The sequence below is a fragment of the Leopardus geoffroyi genome, chromosome B3, assembly GCF_018350155.1.
Source record: "Leopardus geoffroyi isolate Oge1 chromosome B3, O.geoffroyi_Oge1_pat1.0, whole genome shotgun sequence".
Lineage (NCBI taxonomy): Eukaryota > Metazoa > Chordata > Mammalia > Carnivora > Felidae > Leopardus > Leopardus geoffroyi.
The window spans coordinates 52,633,345-52,654,765 of NC_059337.1; the positions used below are offsets into that span (position 1 = coordinate 52,633,345).

Below are 21,421 nucleotides of genomic sequence, written 5' to 3' on the forward strand. Positions count from 1 at the left end.
TTCAAATTCTAATGACCTGTGTCCATTATTGAGAAAACAAAGATACCTAATAGAAAAGGGAACTTACTGAAAATACTATTATTGATTAAAAAGCATCGTCAGGAACATGAAACTCTGCAATCTCTGTTGACTATGCAACCTTTTTAACAGCAATTTTATATTTTGGGTGAGTAGACCCACCAAAAGAGTATGTTCTGGGCAAAACACACTGATTGGTCCATTATGCTGCAAAAACTTTGATTATTGGCTTCCCTATTCTGGTTTGAATGCCCAGAGCCCAGTGATCCTTAGTGCGTTGACAGAATCTACCTTCAAAGCCTACAGGATGGAACTCTGGATTCAACAGGCATCCCTCTTATCAACACCACCTGAAGCTCTCAATTTTCACACACCACAGACTCCACATCAACTTACTTCTCACGGGCACTTTGCCACCTTTAGTGCTGGCCGTTTCTTCATCAAACTTTGGATTGTTGAGTAAATTGTGTACTCCAAGAACAGCTAAAAACAAAGATTAACAGTGAATATACATTAAGTTTGGGAAGGCACATTAGGATGTCCACAATGTTAATTTTCCTTGAAGAACAATTCTTCATATCATAAAGGTAAGTGTCCAGAGCCCCCCAGCCTTGCATAGTGTGTGGGACACATACAGTGTTAAATAAGCTTATATATTAAAAAAATCTCTTTCCAAGGCCACCAGCAATCTTCAGATGTCTTTCTGGGGCTATACGGGTAGAATCATTTAGCATCTGGGGACAATGGTCCAGTTATGTCCCCAAATTACTGAAAACTTGCTTAGACCTCCTAGTTAAGTAGACTCAACCTTTCTGTTTTCTCATCTGTAAAATGTGAAGGTGGGACTGAGTCTAAGGATATTTTAAGATCTAACGTTATATAGATTACAGCATGTACTCTCCCAGAGGCAAATAACAGAAAGATCATGGGCCTCTTTCAATGTAAGCCACCCCTTTCTCAGGACCAACAGTTTTCCTCTCCAGTTTACAGCATCCTAGGGTGGTAAATAAAAGAGATGTCAGCAATAAAAGCCCATATAAGCATACTGAGATTTTCAGTCTCCTGTATTATGTGAAGCTTGCACCAGGAGGCAGCACAGGACGCAAGAAACAGCACTGGGCGAGAATGAGCTCTGGGCAGGCTGAAACACAACTGCCCAATCTTCCAATGAAACTGTACAGATGAGACTGGCCACCTGGAGAAGAATCCCAGGACAAGTCATCTGTCAATAGGTAGTGGAGGAGCATCTCAGAGCTCCTCATCAGCTGTACCGTAATCGACACATCAGGAGGAGGGAGGCAGCCAGCAGCAGCCCAATAAAGGGCAAAGGTGTAGAGCCAACAAGTCCAGGGTTAAGAGTGGTACTCAGGAGCAGTCACCTAGAGTTAGAATCCTGGTTCTATCACAAACTACCTGTGTGACTTGGGAAGTTATTAAATGCCCCTGAACATCAGTTTCCTCATCTGTAAAATAGGGATAATAATTATTCTTCAAGTGTTACAAAGATTAAATGACTTCCCATGCATCAGACAATGTTCTAAGTGCTTTACACATTCTTGTTAAAGAAATAAGAATTTGTTGCTGTGTTTCTGGCACTGCCTAAGGAGAAGATGCCCTATTTGTTTTTTTAATTTTTTTAAATTTTTTTCTTTTTTTTTTCAATATATGAAGTTTATTGTCAAATTGGTTTCCATACAACACCCAGTGCTCATCCCAAAAGGTGCCCTCCTCAATACACATCACCCACCCTCCCCTCCTTCCCACCCCCCATCAACCCTCAGTTTGTTCTCAGTTTTTAAGAGTCTCTTATGCTTTGGCTCTCTTCCACTCTAACCTTTTTTTTTTTTTTCCTTCCCCTCCTCCATGGGTTTCTGTTAAGTTTCTCAGGATCCATATAAGAGTGAAACCATATGGTATCTGTCTTTCTCTGTATGGCTTATTTCACTTAGCATCACACTTTCCAGTTCCATCCATGTTGCTACAAAGGGCCATATTTCATTCTTTCTCATTGCCACGTAGTACTCCATTGTATATATAAACCACAATTTCTTTATCCATTCATCAGTTGATGGACATTTAGGCTCTTTCCACAATTTGGCTATTGTTGAGAGCGCTGCTATAAACATTGGGGTACAAGTGCCCCTATGCATCAGTACTCCTGTATCCCTTGGGTAAATTCCTAGCAGTGCTATTGCTGGGTCATAGGGTAGGTCTATTTTTAATTTTTTGAGGAACCTCCACACTGTTTTCCAGAGTGGCTGCACCAATTTGCATTCCCACCAACAGTGCAAGAGGGTTCCCGTTTCTCCACATCCTCTCCAGCATCTATAGTCTCCTGATTTGTTCATTTTGGCCACTCTGACTGGCGTGAGGTGATATCTGAGTGTGGTTTTGATGTGTATTTCCCTGATGAGGAGCGACATTGAGCAGAAGATGCCCTATTTGATAGACACAAGCCACTTAGGTCATCCAAATATATCTTGTTTTGGCCCTATATGCACTGAGCAACTTTTTTTTTTTTTAGATTTTTTTTTTAAGTTTATTTATTTTTGAGAAAAAGAGACAGTGTGAGCAGGGGAGAGGCAGAGAGAGAGGTTGACACAGAATCCGAAGCAGGCTCTAAGCTCTGAGCTGTCAACACAAAGCCCGATGCAGGGCTCAAACTCACAAACTATGAGATCATGACCTGAACCGAAGTTGGATGCTTAACCTACTGAGCCACCCAGACGCCCCTTCACTGAGCAACTTCTAATTATAATTTGGCTCCCCTTGCCAAGTTTCAATTTTTGTTTTATCTGTTTCCTGGGAATCTGGCTAGTGGATCCACCCCAAACTGATGGCCCTTATGTGCATAGACAAGATGAAATCTCTAGACCAGCAGAGCTGGTGGTCAAGCTGAGGTACAGACGCTCTGAGAAATGCTGCCTTGGTGGTCAGCTGCTGCTCCCTTGCCATTGTCTACCTGCCATCATAACATGTGCAGGCCATTGATACTCATTGTTATCTAAACCTCATTGGCTGTCAGCCCATCCACTCACGGGGCTGCTCTTGATCTTCGAGAAAGATCCACCCTAGAGAAGATGCTGTCACCCACCCCCAGGTGGGCTTCGTGAGCTCTGAGGGAGCACCTGATGATGGAGTGAGGCTGAGTAGAGATAATAACACAGTTTTCTTTCTGGATTATTCCCCTGGTATTATTATTGTATGAATTTCAGAATCTAGATTATTTCGAATGGTTGGTGTTTTTCTCTTTCTCCTTTCTTCAGCATTTCCTGGGAATTCGAGCCCAGCCATGCATTCTCCCTTTGGGCATGTCCATGAGACAACCCTTGAGAGGAGCAGTAACCATAACAAGATCCCTCCACAGCAACCACAGGGCTAAGAAAAAAGGTCACTGCAAAGCACCTTCTTAACTGCATGATGCAGATGCCTTAACTCCTGCAGTGATTTCTAAGACAGGTTCAAATATGTGAACTTAATATTGATGACTATCACAGAAGGAATGGAAATGTAGCTGAGATGGCATGGCTGGTTCTCCTGGGAGGGAGGATTATTATTACAAATGTCTTTCAGTGGAATAAAGATGTGAGAATTTTTACCAAAGCTTGTGAACTGTTTCTGAAAGCACCTTTATCCTGTGGTGACCTAATAACCCTAATAATCCATATTTACATCCCACTTGGAAAAAAAACGCATCCCATTAATGCACAAATATGCTGGTATATGCATAGAATCTTTCTTGAAGGATATATTAGAAATGGGAGGAGGCTTAATTAGGGTAAGAAACTTTCTCTTTTTTTTAACATTTATGTATTTATTTTTGAGAGAGAGAGAGAGAGAGAGAGAGAGAGAGAAAGTGATTGGGGGAGGGGCAGAGAGACAGGGAGATAGAGAATCCCAAGCAGGCTCTGTGCTGTTAGCACACAGCAGGATGCGGGGCTCAATTCCACAAAACGTGACATTATGACCATGAGCCAGAATCAAGAGTCGGGTGCTAAACCGACTGATCCACCCAGGTGCCACAGAAACTTACTTTCAGTACATAGCCTTTTGTTGTTGTTGTTGTTATGTTCCAGTAATAGTTTATTTACAAAAACAGGAGGCAGGTCGCAGTTAGCTGACCCCTAATCTACTGCCATCTTGACTTCCCATTCTTCTATACTATTTGTGTTTTGCCTATGTGCATGTATAATCAATTCAAATCATAACAACATTTACTATTGTGTTGCTATCGTTAAGAAAACTAGAAAAAGATGAGATCGGGCTGATTGGCTTTACTTCCTGCGTGGATGTAATGGTAAATAACTCCTGCTCCACTGTGGGGCTAACAAACCTCTTAGTGGCAATCAGAATGGAATGGTGACTGTGGGGAAGGGCAAGAGCTTCATGAATATTTTATGAGGATAAAATGTGATAAAATGCAAATATGAAAGCTCCTTAGAAAGAGTGAGGGCTATTATTTTGTTGTTTAAATTCTCAGTGCTCCTTTAGATTTATTCCCTTTGGTTTCTCAAACTCTTGAATTTTGTAACATAGGTATTATTGGGACAGTTCACATCTGAGATAGGACTCTAAATTTTATAGGTGAGACACATACAGCAAAGTAAGGTTTGCTCAGAGAGGTTAAGTCACTTGCATTGAGTCTTACAGCCACATAATAACAGAAGAGAACCTGGTATTGCAATCCTTATCAGTAGTTATAGAGAAGCTCAAAGGCTGCTGCTGGGGTGCCGGTGAGTGCCTGGAGGTCACAGAGCCAGACAGGCAAGGTTCCCAGAGTTGAGGACTAACCTGCAAGATCATAGAGTTCGGTGTCAGAGGCGCTGGCCAAAGCTTCTTCTAGTTCTGGGTCAAGGGTCACTTTTTCTTCTTTACGAGTTTCTACGGGCTTTTCTTTGGGGATGAAGACTCTCCCTTTAAATCAGAAAAAAAACAAAAACCATTGTGTGTTGCTGACCAGGGTAGGGTAAAAGGACTGACCAGACAATGAAGCTCTGGCCACTAAAAGTTGCATGCCCAACTGGGATTCCTTAATTGCTAGGATGGCAGTAGCATTAATCTACTATCAGAGGGAAGGAATGTCAGAGGAGGAATCCTGTGTTTTGCAACACAAAGATGTGAGGAGACAACAGTCTTTAAACAGACAGGGAAACGGTAGTTTTTACCTCTCTACCATTGATCGCCACCATTGCCCTTAGACCTGGACAAGAGAGGTCCTGCCACAGGCCCCACACTTTAGAGGGCCCCACTCTGATCTTCCTCTCCTGCAATCTCCCTCCTCCCCATATCGAGGAAGGAGTCATGGGGTCAAAGAGACATTACCATCCAGAATCCAGGCTACCTGCTAGACCATGCTCCACGCATCTAGAACCCTGGAATTCTCTGCCCAAAGACACCTAAACCTGCTTCCAAGGCCTGCATGAATCCCTTCCCCATGTCACTCTAGGCCAAGAGGAGGCTATTTGTGGGTGAGTATAGATGAAGCTTGGGTATGTAGGCTGGGTGTCAAATATGTGTGCTGAAGCCCAGCAGTGTAAGACAGACTCATATGCTTGCATGAAACTTTTAGAAGTCCAAGAATCCTGGCTTTCTAGGTGTATTTGTAGGAGTGTGTGTGTGTGTGTGTGTGTGTGTGTGTGTGTGTGTGTATTATTTATTTATTTAGTTTGAGAGAGAGAAAGAGAGCATACATGAACAGGGGAGGGGAAGACACAGGGAGAGAGAAAATCCAAGCAGGCTCTGTGCTATCAGCATAGAGCCTGACACAGGGCTCGATCCCATGAACCATGAGATTGCGACCTGAACTGAAATCAGTAGTCAGATGCTTAACTAACTGAGCCACCCGGTGACCCAAACATATATATTTTTTTAAGTTTGTTTATTTTAGAGAGAGAGAAAGAGCATGAAAGCAGGCAAGGGCAGAGAGAGAGGGAGAAAGAGAATCCCAAACAGGCTCTCCACTGTCAGCGCGGAGCCCAATCTCATGAACTGTGAGATCATAACCTGTGCTGAAATCAAGAGCTGGATGCCGAACCAACTGAAAGACCCAGGTACCCCACAGTATAAAACATATTTTAATAGTTTGTTAGTTTTTCAAAAAATTTTTTAACATTTATTTATTATTGAGACAGACAGAGCATGAGCATGGGAAGGGTAGACAGAGACACAGAATCTGAAGCAGGCTCCAGGCTCTGAGCTGTCAGCACAGAACCTGATGTGGGGCTCGAACCCACAAAACTGCAAAATCATGACCTGAGCTGAAGTCAGACACTTAATCAACTGAGCCACCCAGGCGCCCCAACAGTTGGTTAGCTTTTAAATATAAAAAATGGCACATGGACTTCTATTTGTGTTCTTGCTTTGGACCTTGCAAATTGGAGGTTCCTGAGGGACAAACTGGTGCTCTTCCAGAGTTTTTCCCTCTAGACTGATATTGTTGACTACTAGGATGCTGTATCTAGGGTCACTTGGACTAGTGTAGTGACCTGGGGACACAGCCACCTCTCTAGAACCAAAGGAAGTCAGATTTAAAGGGAGAAATCAGGGTTGACATTTTTAGAATTATGGTGGTCTGTGAACAGCAAGGTACTCTGTGCTTCCCATACGCACATACTCTGCCAGCAACTCCTGCTTCATCCTGTCAGCCAGATTCCATTTACTTTGACCCTGACTTACTTCTGAATATGTCGATATCTATGCCCTACCTCACCAGCCTCAACCTCTGGACTGACAATCACATCAGTGGGAGAATCGCATGTTACCTGCTCCTAACACTTAGCCAGGTCAACGTACCCACATCCCACATGGGCAATGACTCATAAAGGGAAACCCAGGACATTCCAGATCTGCCATAGCAATACTCCAGACCTACTTGCACTTTTTTCCAATTCCTTCCAGCTTTTGATTTGTGGTTTCTTTTTTGGAGCTGCTCTTACTTCTTGGCATGATCTTTGACATTGTTCTCCTCCATTTTGATCTTTGGAGTTCCCTAAAGACACACCCTTCAATTGCCCTCTCCTCTGTCCCCTTGGGTAGAACAGACAGCTGGCTCCAGCTTCAGCCAATGGGGACCAACACTGTTTCTAGGTCTCCATGGCTAGCCACTCTTCCCTACTCCCATTGGAAAGGTAAAGGTCAAACCCAAAGTCAGTAACTCTCCTTCATGAATCCTCTTCAAGAGATGTCCCTGGTTGCAGGGGCTACAGACTTCCTGATAGTTTACCAGATCTTCAAATGCTTGCATATGTTAACAGGGACTAGGTAGAGCTGGGCACCCTAGAGAGACACCACTGCTTGTGGTCAATCTGGGGTCAAGGTCTCTACCATTGACCATCAAACTGCTTCCTGCCTCAGCATCACATAAACTGCCACATTTCCCAGAAAGAAGGAAAATACACTGGAGAATGATGAAAAATACAAGGAGAATGACTAGAAGATAGAAAATGAAAAAGAAAATAACCAATCAATAACATCTCAGATGCTGGGGTTCATCCCAGACTTATTTTTCACAGTATCTGCAGCCCAAAGCATTTTCCTTGTGGCTCAGATGATCTTGATTCCAGAGTCAAATAGGCTTCTACATTTCTCCTTCCTGGTAGTGTTTAGGATTACCCAAAACACCAGGTACACAGGTGGCCCCCAGTTGTCAAAATTTAGGACAACTGCTGGTGCATATCCATTTTTAGGGGCAGGGCAATCACACATCATGTTCTAAGTGAATAAAACCATCACAGAAAGTTAAATGTGGCCCAGGAACCTCAGGGCCCAGGGCACACGGTATTCAGAACTGAAGTTGTACAGCCCCTCTTCTGAGGCTTTCATGATTGCCTCCCACTGCTCCCAGTTGGTTACCTGGGACCAGGTCATCTGCTGGTCCTTCCAGGGGCGCTGCAGACTCTGCTCTGATCCCTCCGCTCTGTTTGGAAAACTTGCTCTCTGCTCATTTTGTCCAACTGTGTTGCTTCTCAACCTTCTCCTAAGCACTATGCAATTTGTGTGCCCCTTCTGTATTACCATTTACTACTCAGACTGCTCCTGGACTCCTAACTCCCATGTGAAACATCTGGAAATTAATCTGGATTGAGAGATACTTTACCATTGCTGCCCCCCCAGACCTGTACTCTGAGAAGAAGCAACCACAACTTTCCTCTTATTATTCTGTCACTATCCTAATATTGGATGTTAATTGGGATTTTATTGAAGATTTGACATTGTAATTGTTCTTTCACAATGAAATCGATCCAACAGCAGTTACACTGCCTTAGAAACAGCTCCATATTTCTATGGTATTCCTTAGTTATTTGCCCAATTTGTCACTGTCCAACTTCACTTTCTTAATAAATTGACGTTGTCAGTGGTGCCTGATGCATCAAATGTGCACAATTCAGAGGACTGCCAGATGTTGCTCTGACTCATGCCAACTGAGGAACTATGCTCCTGCCCCCCAGGACCCCGAACAGCAGCTCTGAGGTGGCATTCATTCGAACCCCTGTTTATCAAGTGCCTCCCCAGTGCCAGTTTCTATGCTGGGATGCAAGAGAGACACAGTCCCACTGTAGGGATCTCATCTAATGTGGGAAACACACAAACCCAAAGTAAATAGACAAAATGACGAACAACACTGAGATAGTGCTGTGAAAGCAATAAATGAGTGTCATGGCAGAAAGAAGGGAAGGTCAGGGAAAGCCCAAGGACCTGACATTTAAGCTGAGGTGTTTAGAATGTGAGAAATGGGAATGTGGGTCAGAAGGAAGGGGCCATGAGAAGACCCTGGGATGGGAAAGGAACTTGGCACATTTGGGGAAATGAACAACGACAATGGGGCTAAGACTTAGCAAGAGAAGGGGAAATGAGATTAGACAGGTGGGCAAGGTGAGCTCTCCCAGGGCTCTGAGGACCACAGTAAGGATTTGAGACTTGAAGCAGGGGAGTGACATGATCTGATTTGCATTTTAAAAAGACTGTAGTTGCCATGAGGTTACCAATGATTCCATTAGTATCCATGGGCCTAAGTCACTGTCTGCAGCTGTGGAAACTGCACAGGCTATTGGGACCCATTTTTCCTCCAAACGGGAGCCCAGGGTTAAGAGCTAAGGAGGATGGGTTTTCCTTGTCTTGGAGAAACATCCCTTTGCTCCTCAGAGCCTCACCAGGATGATCACAATGCTTTTCTCACTAGACCACAAGCTCCTGGAGGGCAAGGTAGGATCTTATTCACTGTGGCCCCAGCACCTGGTGTCTGGTAAATCCTGGCTGAGGGAATGGTTGACTGCACTGGTCTCTAACGGTAGCATCTCAGGTTAGGGGTCTGGTGCCACCACTATCCTAGACATGGAGTAGAAAGGCCTTGAGGGGCGTCTGCAGCTGGTCAAGCACCGGGCTAAGAGAAACACACTAATGCCTATAAACCTTTGAGGCACGACACTACCTCATACTGCCAAAGCTTTTTCTTTGGGGTTGAAGGTATTTTTCATAGAACTAACTTGAGTACCATCACACTCTAAGTATTCATTTATTTAGCCTATATATTCTGCTGTATTTTTTTTGCTGAGTAAACGTCATTTTTTTGGAGGACTTTTAGGTTCATAGAGCACAGTACAGAGAGTTCCAATATACTCCTTGTCCCACACTTACAAACCCTCCCCCATCGACATCCTGCAGCAGAGTGCTAAGTTTGTTATAACTGAAGAACCTACATTGACATCATTATCACCCAAAGTCCATACATTACATTAGGGTTTGCTCATGGCAGTGTACATTCTACAGGATTGGACAAATATACACTGACATGTCTCTACCAGCCATGATTCTTTTAATAAAGAATCCAGTTCTTGGGCTTCCTTCCCACTTCCAGGTCAGTTCCCTTGCTGGACCGCCTGTGACAAGGTATCCAGAGTCCCTTTGTCCCAGGATGTGGTACCTGTGGTCCTTACCTTTCTTTTCTCCAGTAAAGGGCACAAAGTCTTCCCTGTCTTTCTGTTCCAAAGCCTCCTTCTCCAGGTACATAAGGAGGTGCTCACGATCAAATGGGCCAGTGGCTGCTTTCTGTGTCTGGTCTTTCTGTCGCAATCCAGCCGGTAGCAGGGCGCTCTGATGACACAGAGGTGTGAGCAGGAAGGAAGGTGTTTGCCCTACTGATGCTCTGTTACCCGCCCCCCACCCCAGCCCTGCTGATACTGGGGAGGCAGGGCACCTGTGCAGAGACGTATACGTGAACTGAGGACCGAGATCTCTGGCATGTCTCTGAGGCCCTACTTGCTCTAACATCCTGTGCTGAGAGGAAGGCTCCCAGTGAGTGCAGGCAGAACATAAACGGCTCGAGCAGCCTCTGAGTCTTCTGTAGCTGCTTTCTAGAATGTGGTGGCAAAAGTCCAGCCACCCTTCGTGGCCTCCTTCCTCACAGATCACACTTAGGTTTGGCCAACTCTGTACCCAATGTGCTCCTAGGCAGGCATATGGAGACAAATGAGGAGCCAACATGGCTATCCTCTCCTATCTCTAGCCTCTCTCCTAGGAAAACATCCAAGCACGTGAGCAAATAGGGTAGATGCTGATACTTGCTTGATGAAGCTTAGGGATTCCTTAAGTTTCAAAACTAAAAAAAAAATTTTTAAGTAAATAAAATATCCAATGTCTGGCCTATCAAAATATCATATAAATAATTTTTAGCGACATTTTTATTTGTAGTAAAAACCACTATTTTGGATGACTCTGATTCTAAGTTTAAGATAACACTATCAGGACTGAAGAAAGTGTTTGCTAAACAAACACTGTAACAAGGTACTTAGCATTTCAAGAGCTGATAAAAATATTAGAAGCTCCACTTAAATTTACATGATATTGTTGTTATAATAACTCAAATCTATCCATTGCTGTAAGATCACCAAAGGTTTCAAGTTATTTATGCAGTTTTTATAAATAAGATATAAAACAGATCTGTATTTGGGGGTAAAGACTTGGTTTAAATACCACCTCTGGTGTTTACTAATATGGGATCTTTTTTTTTTTTAATTTTTTTTTTCTCAACATTTTTATTTATTTTTGGGACAGAGAGAGACAGAGCATGAACGGGCGAGGGGCAGAGAGAGAGGGAGACACAGAATCGGAAACAGGCTCCAGGCTCTGAGCCATCAGCCCAGAGCCTGATGCGGGGCTCGAACTCACGGACCGCGAGATCGTGACCTGGCTGAAGTTGGACGCTTAACCGACTGCGCCACCCAGGTGCCCCAATATGGGATCTTATATCAATTACCTCTCCTAGTTTGTCCCCCTCATATATGAAATGGGAATAAAATTTTTTAATTTTTAAAATTTTTAATTTTTTAAATTTTATTTATTTGAGAGAGAGAGAAAGCATGCACAAGTGGGGAAGGGGCAAAGGGAGGGGCAGGGGGCAGAGAATGAGAAAGAGAGAGAGAGAGAGAGAATATCCCAAGCAGGCTCCACACTCAGCATGGAGCCTGACACAGGGCTTGATCCCATGACCGTGGGATCATGACCTGAGCCGAAATCAAGTCAGACACTCAAGTGACTGAGCCACCCAGGCGCTCCTGAATGGGAATAATATAATTTACTCCAATGGCTTCTGTGCCCAGTAGACTGTATGACCTCACAATAGAACTTTGGTAAGATTTGTTCCCTTTCCCTCTTTCTTTTCTTCCTCCCTAAGTCAGACTGTTCCTTTCTTAAGAAATGGAAAATATTTTTTACTATTTACATTAAATTGGTTTTTGAGAAATACGTTTGCCGTATTATACAGATGTGGCTACTGAGGTTCTTTATGAATTTGTCAGAGTGAATCACCCAGAACCAATCAGGGGAAGAACCCAGAATTTGCATTTGGAGCTAAGGGATCTCTCTACCATTGTTTAATGACCAAGCCACACCATTTATCCCATACTATCATGACCCACACTGCTTCAGTTCCAGGTCACTAACCTTGGGATCTAGGTCATCAAGAACATTTTCCAACTGTTTCAGTTCCTCTTCTGAGAGTTTGCCAAGAAGCTCATCTTCATCGATGTTCTTGTATTTCTCCAGCTCTTTTTGAAAAGGGAGTGCCATGGTTTCTTATATGCCCTTCTCATGGGTCATGAACATTTAAACAGACCAGCTTCCCAGGACTTCAGAATACTACAAATAAGAAAGAGACACTGTTATTTTATTCCACGAACTGGACTTATTGACAGGAGACAGGGCTCTGCTATCTGCCAACAGAGTCTTTATTGGACGAATAATTCAAAGAAAAGGTAATATTACCTCCCTCCGCAGAGCAACCGGACAGCTTACAAAAGGTTTTCATATGCATTCTTTCACTTATTTAGATCTTTCCAAGCGGTCCAGAAAGGAATCCTGGACAGATATTAATATCCCATTTTACAGATGAAGATTCTGAGGCAAAGGTGGCTAAGTGCCTTGCTCGAGGCTCCAGAGCTGGCATGTGCCAGGCGTCCTGGTTCCCAGTGGAGTAGAGAGCCTTTCTACCACACTACTCTGCCTCCTCCAGCTTTCCATAGAAAACAGTGAAAAACAATGCACGAATTGTAAAGCCGTTGTAAGAAGCATACTTGTGTCTTTTCAGGGAGAGAGTGATGTGAGGAATACAAAATGGGGCTCATTCAGGAAAGAGTCTGGAATGTCCGTGTGAGAAAGCATTGTTCATTAACTCCCTGCAATTCATCTAAGTAAGATTCTAAAATCCTGACTACATACTCTCTCCATGTTTCTCTTTTCTTCTTCCCTCATCTTCTGTTCTCTTTCTAGTCCCATAGTCCCATTTCCTTTTTTTTTTTTTAAGTAGGCTTCACTTCCAGTGCAGAGCCCAACATGGGCTTGAACTCACAACCCTGAGATCAAGAACTAAGCTGAAATCAAGAGTCTGATGCTTAACTGACTGAGCCACCCAGCAGCCCCTAGTCCCATTTCCTTTTTGTTTCCTTAGTCATGCTCCCTATCTCATTATACCTCTAGTCCATTCTCCTTCCAACCCACTCTTTTATACCACCTCACTCCTAAACTTTCACTCAAAATGAAATGTTTACTCAATCCCGTCTTTCCTGCAGAGGATTTTTCATCTCTCCTCTAGAAAGATAATATTGCATTTAGGAAATAGCAAGGTGCTTACTTAGCTGATTGTGTTTCTCCTTAGGCAGTATTAACCTCAATCAGATCTTTCAAGGCAATTAATATTTGCTGTATGCCTACCATTTGTCAGGCACGGGTCTAGACAGCAGCAACACAAAGATAAACAAGATGTGATCCTTCCTTCAAGAAGATCACAGCTCAGTGAGACACCTGAATAGAGATAACACCACATGATAAGTGTTATAACAGAAGGATTAAATAGGTTTAAAAACACAAGAGGGAGGCACCTGGGTGGCTTAGTCCGTTGAACATCCGACTTTGGTTCAGGTCATGATCTTGCAGCTCGTGAGTTCGAGCCCCATGTTGGGCTCTGTAATGCCAGCACAGAGCCCAGAGCCTGCTTTGGATTCTGTGTCTCCATCTCTCTCTGCTCCTCCCCTGCTCACTCTCTCTTTCTCTTTCTCTCAAAAATAAATAAACATTGAAAAAAAATTAAAAACACAAGAGGAAGTAATCATCAGGTAAGAGAGGTGGAGAGTTGAGGGGAAACTGTGAAAAAGGGGTTGCATTTGAGCCCTGAAGAAAAAGACTATAGATGGGTGTGGGTGGGGAAGGATTATTCCAGAGAAAAGAGCAGCATAAACAAAGGCACAAAGATAAGAAGGTAGGTGGTATGTTGGTGAAGGGTTGATGTGCTATGGGGAGAGGAAGGAAATAAAGGCAAGACAGGGACACTTGGGCAGGGCCTTCCCTATGAGTCTTGCCAAGGACGTTGGGCTTTATTCTGTCGGAGATGGGGAGCCACCATACATTTTTATTTTTATTATTTATTATTATTTTTTTATTTAAAAAATGTTTATATTTGAGAGAGAGAGAGAGAGAACATGAAGGGGTAGGGGCAGAAGGAGAGGGGGTGAGAGAATACCAAGCAGGCTCTGCACTGTCAGCACGGTGCACTCAGGGCTCAAACTCACGGACCATGAAATCATAACCTGAGCCAAAATCAAGAGTTGGATGCTCAACTGACTGAGCCACCCAGGCACCCCTCCACCACAAATTTTTAAAGTAAAGGAATGATCTTAGAAGTGCTGTTTTTTTATAGAAAGTAATTCAAAAGGTAAGAATGAAGAATGGGTTGGCATGGGAAGAGACTGGGTGAAAGTGAGCCACTAAAGGGCTCTTAGAATGTTGCTCCCCTCTCTTATTAATTCAACTGCTCACCACATTCAAGTTTGTGGTTTTCTACTTGGGTGTCTTTTCCATATACAACATAACTCTCTCATTAGCCAGATTTTTTTTTTTTTTTTTTGAGAGAAAGAGAGAGGGCACGGGAGAGCACAGGCACTGTGCCAGTAGGGGCAGAGGGAGAGGGAGAGAGACAGAATCTTAACCGGGTTCCACGCCCAATGCAGAGACCAATGTGGGGCTTGATCTCATGACTCTGAAATTAAGAGTCAGACACTTAACCGACTGAGCCACACAGACGTCCCTAGCCAGACTTCTTTTAAGCTTCCATTGCTATAGTCCAGTGAAACAAACAAACAAAACCCTCCTGCAAAAACTATCCCACTAAAGTCAGAGAACAATTGGATCATATGCACTTTGTTCTGGTCTCTGCAACCGCTTATTTATCATGTGACACTGGGCATAGATCTAAATCTGCCAGGGCCTTAACCATCAAATGAACTGTTTGAACAATCCTACTTAAAGTTACACAGTTTTCCACATTTAACATTCTGAAATTGAGATGTGTTTTACAATGGATGATCCTACAATTACTGTTGGCCCAGCAGCAGTAAAGATGTACTTGACATTGCCTACGAATGCATAAATATCAAAAGCACCAGCTTCAAAACTAGAAGAATGGGTGTCAGGGATTTGGAAAAAAAAAATCCGCAGGGCTTTAAAAAATAGTACACCACTCTTTTTAAACCTAATGGAGAAGGAGTGAGAGAGGTGGTGACTCAGGCATGTTTAGCAACCCTCCCAAAGGAAGGCCCAGGTTAAGCTAGCTCTACATAATTACAGAGCAGGGTTAAGGACCCAGCATTAATGCCTTTTAGTTCTTTTATAGGTTTTTAAAAAAATTACCACTCTTTTTTTTTTAAGTTTATTTATCCATCCTGAGAGAATGCATAAGTGGGGGAGGGGCAGAGAGCGAGGGGAAGAAAGAGAGAATCTCAAGCAGGTTCCACACTGACAGCTGCTCAGAGCCCAATGTGGGGATCGAACTCACAAACTGTGAGGTCATGACCTGAGCCGCAGTAGGCTGCTTAGCCGCCTGAGCGCCCCAAAACAATTACTCTAAATGGCACAGAGGAGATACTGTGTGGAAAAAAACCAGACATTAATGGCTGAATCAAAAAGTGGCCCAAAGGTTGAACTCTAAAGGTGAAGAACTTTTAAGAATACTAACCAATTCGTTTCACTTGCACTGTCCCTTTTTATGCTCAGGGTGATCTATAACTTAAAAAATGTATTCATAGAAGCTTTATTTCAAACCAAAAGCTGTAAATAAACTGAATGATCATTCGTAGGTCAATGCATAAACAAATCGTGGTATATCTACATAATGGAATCTATCAGAAGTAAAAAGGAATGAACTACTCAAACACACTAGAACATGGAGGAACATCAAAATAATTATGCTGAATGAAAGAAGCCAGACCCAAAAGAATGCATATGGTATGACTCCACTTACAAAGATGCTAGAGAGTGTAAACTAATCTATATGACAGAAAAGTAAATTAATAGCTGCTTGGGAATGGAAGAGAGGGAGGGAGGGGTAGAGGGGAGGATCTGGAAGGGGTATGAGGAAAATTTTGAGCTATACATATGTTTGTTCACTACCTTGATTGTGGTGATGGTTTCACAGGTGCATGTATGTTAAAATTTAGCAAACTGCACACTTTAAATATATGCAATTTTAAAAGATAAATATATGCAATTTGTTATATGTAAATTAAAAGATGTCAAAAAAAGTCTATGTGTAAATCTAAAGCTGCTCTTTCAATAAAGTCAAAATTATACTTTTAAGAAAATGCATCATATTTTAATTGACAGCATTTTTTCCTTAGTGGTACACAAAATATTGATGTTTTACAGTCAGTGGTATCTTAGAGCTGATAAGATTCTATTTGTTTCTATTCCAGGATTCTACAACTATCCTCCCAATTTCACATCTTCCTGTGAAACTGACTTGCTCTCCTGATTTTCTAGATCATACCATTAATCTATCAGTCATTCACATTAAAACCTTGGACCACCCTCAGATTCTTCCCCACCTTTTTTTAATGTTTATTTACGAGAGAGAGAGAGAGAGAGAGAGAGAGAGAGAGAGAGAGGGAGGGAGGGAGGAGGGGCAGAGAGAGGGGGAGACACAGAATCTGAAGCAGGCTCCAGGTTCTGAGCTGTCAGCACAGAGCCCAACACAGGGCTCAAACTCACAAACCTCGAGATCATGACCAGAGCCAAAGTCAGACACTTAACTGACTGAGCCACCCAGGTGCCTGTCTCCCCCTTCTTTTCATGTCCACTTGGTTAGCGTCTCCTGTAGACTCTTACTGCAACAGAACTTTTCACACCACGCCTTCCTGTCACTCTTGTTTTGGACCTTTGTCCTTTGGGCCTAATCACATCTTGAAAGGTTTCTGTTCTTCCTTCTAAGCCACCAGCGCACCACAATCAGATCATCTTTCTTCACACTGCTAACAAGCCACTTCTCTGGGCAAGGACTTAACAATGGCCCCCTCTTGTCTACAGAATGAAAATTCAGACAGTCTAGCATCCAAAACTCCCATAATTTGGCTTCAATATGCACTTTCTGTTTTCTGTCTTCATTACTTTCTCCAGGGAGTTACTCTACTCCAGCCAAAAAGGCTTATTCGCTCTCTGTGATAGGCAGAATAATGACACCCTACAGACGTCCAGATGCTAATCCTCAGGACCAAGAATATGTTACTTTACATGGCAAAAGGGACCATGTGGGTTAAATCAAGGATCTTAAAATAGGGAGATTATCCTGGATTATCTGGGTGAGCCCAATGTAATCACAGGGGCTCTTAAAAGATGGAAAAGGAAAGCAGAAGAGCCAGAGAAGACATGATGATAGAAGCAGAGGGTCAGGGTGATGCTGGCTTTGAAGAGAGAGGAAGGGGGTGAAAGCCAAGAAATGTGACTGCCCTCTAGGAGCTGGGAAAGGCAAGGAAATGGATTATTTTCTAGAGCTTTCAGAAGAGAGTGCAGACCTGCTGACACCTTGATGTTAGCCCAGCGAAACCTGTTTTGGATTTCCAACCTCCAAAACTGTAACATACTAAATTCTTGTTGTTTTAAGCCACTGAATTTGTGACAGCAGCAATAGGAACCTAATACACTTTCTTACCCATACATTTCCATTTTTCAAGATAATTGTTTGAGTATCTTGTTTGCCCCTCCACATCCACTCCCCACCTTGCTCTGTGCCCCAGGAATATAATGTATTTACTGCATGAATGGGCTCTCTTGCTCTCTGGTTTATGTTTGGCCAACAGGAGGCTCTACAAAGAAACCAGAGAGCAGGGAACAAGGAGGTTGGTCCAGAAGGTCCTTTCTATACACAGCTGCTCTCCCATCTAGCTGACTTCAGGCCTGGGGGTGGTGAAGGGTCCCTGTTGTGACTAGTGCCAGATTTCTGTCTTACTGAATTCCCTAAACCCGCTCTGCATCTTTGTAAATAGCCTCTTTATTAAAACTTCTTCAAACTGTTCAGTTTGAGTGTGTCCTCTGTTTCTTGTTGAAACCTTGGCTGATACAGTAATATTCCTTGGAATGCCCTGCTCTATGCTCATGGCCTATCCATGTGCTCTGCTTTTGAGACCTGGCTCAAATCCCAGCTCTGCAGGACCACAGAATGTCAGAGCCGACTGAAGCCTTAAAGAGCATCCAGTCCAGCAACATAGATGGTTTTTCTCCTACTTCCCCGGTCACTCCGTCTTGGTCTCTTTTGGCAATTCCTTTTCCTCCATCTTAACTACTGGCATATTCAGGTCCTGTTTTAGAACTTCTCTCCTACGAATCTCCCTGAGGGAACTCAACACCTCCAAAGTTTTAACTATAATGCATATCTTAAAGACCCCCAAATCCATATATTTGTCCTAGACTTTCTTCCTGAGGCCTAGGTCCAAATATTTCCAACTGCCAAGCCAACATCTTTCCTTGGCTGTCTCAAGCACCTCTGAGTACTCTCATCATTTGTCCTACCAAACAGCTTCTCCTCCTCTAGAACTTCCAGTTGGTGCCAAGAAACTAGGGAGCCATCTTTGACACGTTCTTTTTCTTGTCTTCTCCTCACCCATCCATCACCAAACCCTGTCCTTACCTGAACATGTTAGAACCCACCTATTTCTCTTGTCTGCCCTGCCACATCCAGTCTTAACCCTTTGATCCTTTCTCCATACAAATGCTCTTTTTAAAAAACTCTGCCTTATTGCTTAAAATTCTCCAATGGCTTCCCATTGCCTTGTGGATAAGGATCAAATTCAGAGTCTGGCCTCTGTCATCCTCATCAGCCTCATCCTGCACTGCACTCCCCATCCCCTCCTGGCTCCAGCCTCCTGGACCACCTCCAATTCCTGGATCATGCCTTATGTTGCTCCCTCTGCTCAGAGCACTAGTTACCCCACCCCACTCTCAGTTAAATGCTGTCTTGTTCATCTTCTCGCCTCATGTAAGCTTCAATTTCTCCGGAAGGCCTTGCTCAGACACCAAGACAAGGTCGGGGTCACTCCCCTCTCCCATGGCATACACCCTTGATCACAATTCTCCTTGACTTTATTACCACTGCTTGTTTTACCTCTGTCTTCCTTGCTAATCTCTGTGAGGGTGGGAACTATACCAGTTTTGTTCAGTGTTATAATCCTGGCTCTCAACACAAGTCTTGACCCAGAGTAGGCACCCAACAAATGCAAATGAAGGAAGTGAGCTCAGAGAGGTGAAGTGACCCACTGGTCCAGAGTTCATTCCACTGCATGCCTCTAACTCTGTGCCATGGAACTTTCTGAGACCACCTAAGACCACAGGAATCACTCCTCTTCCTAAATTCACACTATGTCACCAATTTGGTATCCATCCATTGCTCTCTCATTATCTTTTCATGTTTGTCACATATATGGTTTTCTCTCCAACTCTTACCACAAACTCCCAGAGGACAGGGACAACATCCTAATTCTTTATATTCTTAGGCTTCTCAAGCTCAGGTTTGTATATTCATTTAACAAATAAGTACTGAACGCTCACCTTTTTCAGATACCGCTGGGACAAGAGCACTGAACAAAACAAATGATATCCTGTGCTCCAACCAAGCTCACAGTTTGGCAGGGCAAGAGATGTTAATTAATTAGCTACAGTAACGTGTTAATAAATAGAATGGTGCCCTTAAAACAAACCGCATACACTGCATTTAATGAAGGGGTGTCAAAGCCAGAAGAGAGAAAAAATAGTGCATCCTCCTGGAGCACAACTTTGACTTAAAGATCTGGGGGAAAGCTAGTTACTATCATTTAATAAAACACATAGGTATACTGCGGAGAAGAATGCAGCATTCACAGAATTGTAAAAGGCAAGTTGCAGATCTCTGGCTCATGATTGGCTGGCCTGCTTCAGCTCCGTCCTGGGCCCCACAAAGGCTCACATCTGGTCACTCCTCCCGTTGGCGATGCCACAGTGGAAAGTCTGCAAAGTGCTGCTTCAGCCTCCCCTCCGGCACAGCGTCTGTCCCATGGCAAGCACTCAACGTGCAACAAGATACGAATGTACACGCTGGAATGAAGCGAGTGCCAAGCAAGGCTTCCCAGAGTCCAGGTGGGCACGCACACCAAGTCAGTTAGGAGAACGGAAAACGGAGGAAGGACTAGAGCTGAAGGACAAATGACCTGGGTCTTCCAATCACTCTTCTATTACCCAAAGACACAAGCCCTGGGGAGGAAAACAAGGAGTGTGGCTTTCTTTTCTTCTTTGTCCACTACCTTATTTGTACAACAGCGGTATGAGAGGAAAAGCAGATACCACACCAAGCGCCCAGCCTCTGGCCCTGCCTACACACAAAGACTTGGAGCCAAAGCCAAAACAAGCAGTCCGATTTATTAAACCCCGTCCAAACCAAAGGCGAATTTTTACAAAAGACTACGCAAAAAAAATACTCTTAAAAACACAGTGAAAAGTTTTTAAATGGACAAAACTGTGCCGTTAAATTACTTTGGAGTATACATCTCTAGGAAGGCTCATAGAAAGGACAGACGCCGCACTGGGAGAGGAGGGGGCCAGGGAGGGGGCTGGAGAAGGGGGACTCAGGCTTCAACTATACTGGTGATGATTTATTCTCAAGTAGGGGTGGGGAAGTGAGAAGTTGCTATTCTTTATTATAAATCTTCAATATTTCATAATAGTTTAAAAATAACCAGTGAACCAACATGCACAAGGGTCAAATCTACATTTTCTGATAGTAAATTAGAACAAATCGGCATATCAATGTATCTTCCAACAAGACATGAGTTATTCCTATATATTTAATTCCTTTCTAGCTGTAGGCAAATGCAAAAATGTGTACAAAACACATAGTCTGTGGGCACCTGGGTGGCTCAGTCAGTTAAGTGTCCGACTTCAGCTTGGGTCATAATCTCACAGTTTGTGGGTTGACGCCCCTCGTCTGGGCTCTGTGCTGACAGCTTAGAGCTTGGAGCCTGCTTCGGATTCTGTGTCTCCCTCTCTCTGCCCCTTGCCCACTCACGCTCTATCTCTGTCTCTCTCTCAAAAATAAATACACATTTTTTTTTTAAAAAAAGCAATAACCACATAGCTTGTGTTTTAAAATCTAGCTATTTGAAGATGGCCCAGTCATGTCTATTTCTCTTTTCCTTCTTTTTCTTTCTTTCTTTTCTTTCTTTCTTAACAAGCAAATGGCTCCTGTCATATTCTGGGAAATACTTTCAGGGGATGAAGGACAGAGAATGCGGTAGGATGCGGAGGAATTTCAGGCAAAAAATAGACAAGGCAATTGAAGGGAACAAGCTGAAAGGGGAATGAGAAACAGATCTCACCAGACTGAAGACTTTGTCTCTGAGACTACGTGTTGTTAACTTCCCAAACTTATCACACAAAATTTCCCATAGCTCAAATTGTGCTTGAAAACAGTCTCCTTTTAAGACCATGTGCCTACCGGTGAGCTACCCCCCTCCAGGTTCATAAGACTTAAAGCAAGGGCCTTGGAGTCAACCAGCCCTGGGTGTGATGGCTACAGGTCTGTGTGCAAGAGAAGCTTTTCCAAGCCTCTGTTCTTTCCTCT

General features: G+C 43.4%; 1 protein-coding gene across 1 annotated transcript in view; it reads right to left on the reverse strand.

Moving 5' to 3' along the window:
• The window catches only part of TMOD2 (tropomodulin 2), a 55,352-nt gene that overhangs the window by 29,826 nt on the left and 4,105 nt on the right, over positions 1 to 21,421 (reverse strand). The window contains exons 2-5 of the mRNA XM_045449736.1: positions 11,956 to 12,150; positions 9,951 to 10,107; positions 4,810 to 4,932; positions 415 to 501 (exon numbers count right to left, since the gene is read on the reverse strand). Coding sequence (XP_045305692.1) covers positions 415 to 501; positions 4,810 to 4,932; positions 9,951 to 10,107; positions 11,956 to 12,081 — 493 coding nt within the window. The 5' untranslated portion in view covers positions 12,082 to 12,150. The remainder of the gene's footprint in view (positions 1 to 414; positions 502 to 4,809; positions 4,933 to 9,950; positions 10,108 to 11,955; positions 12,151 to 21,421) is intronic.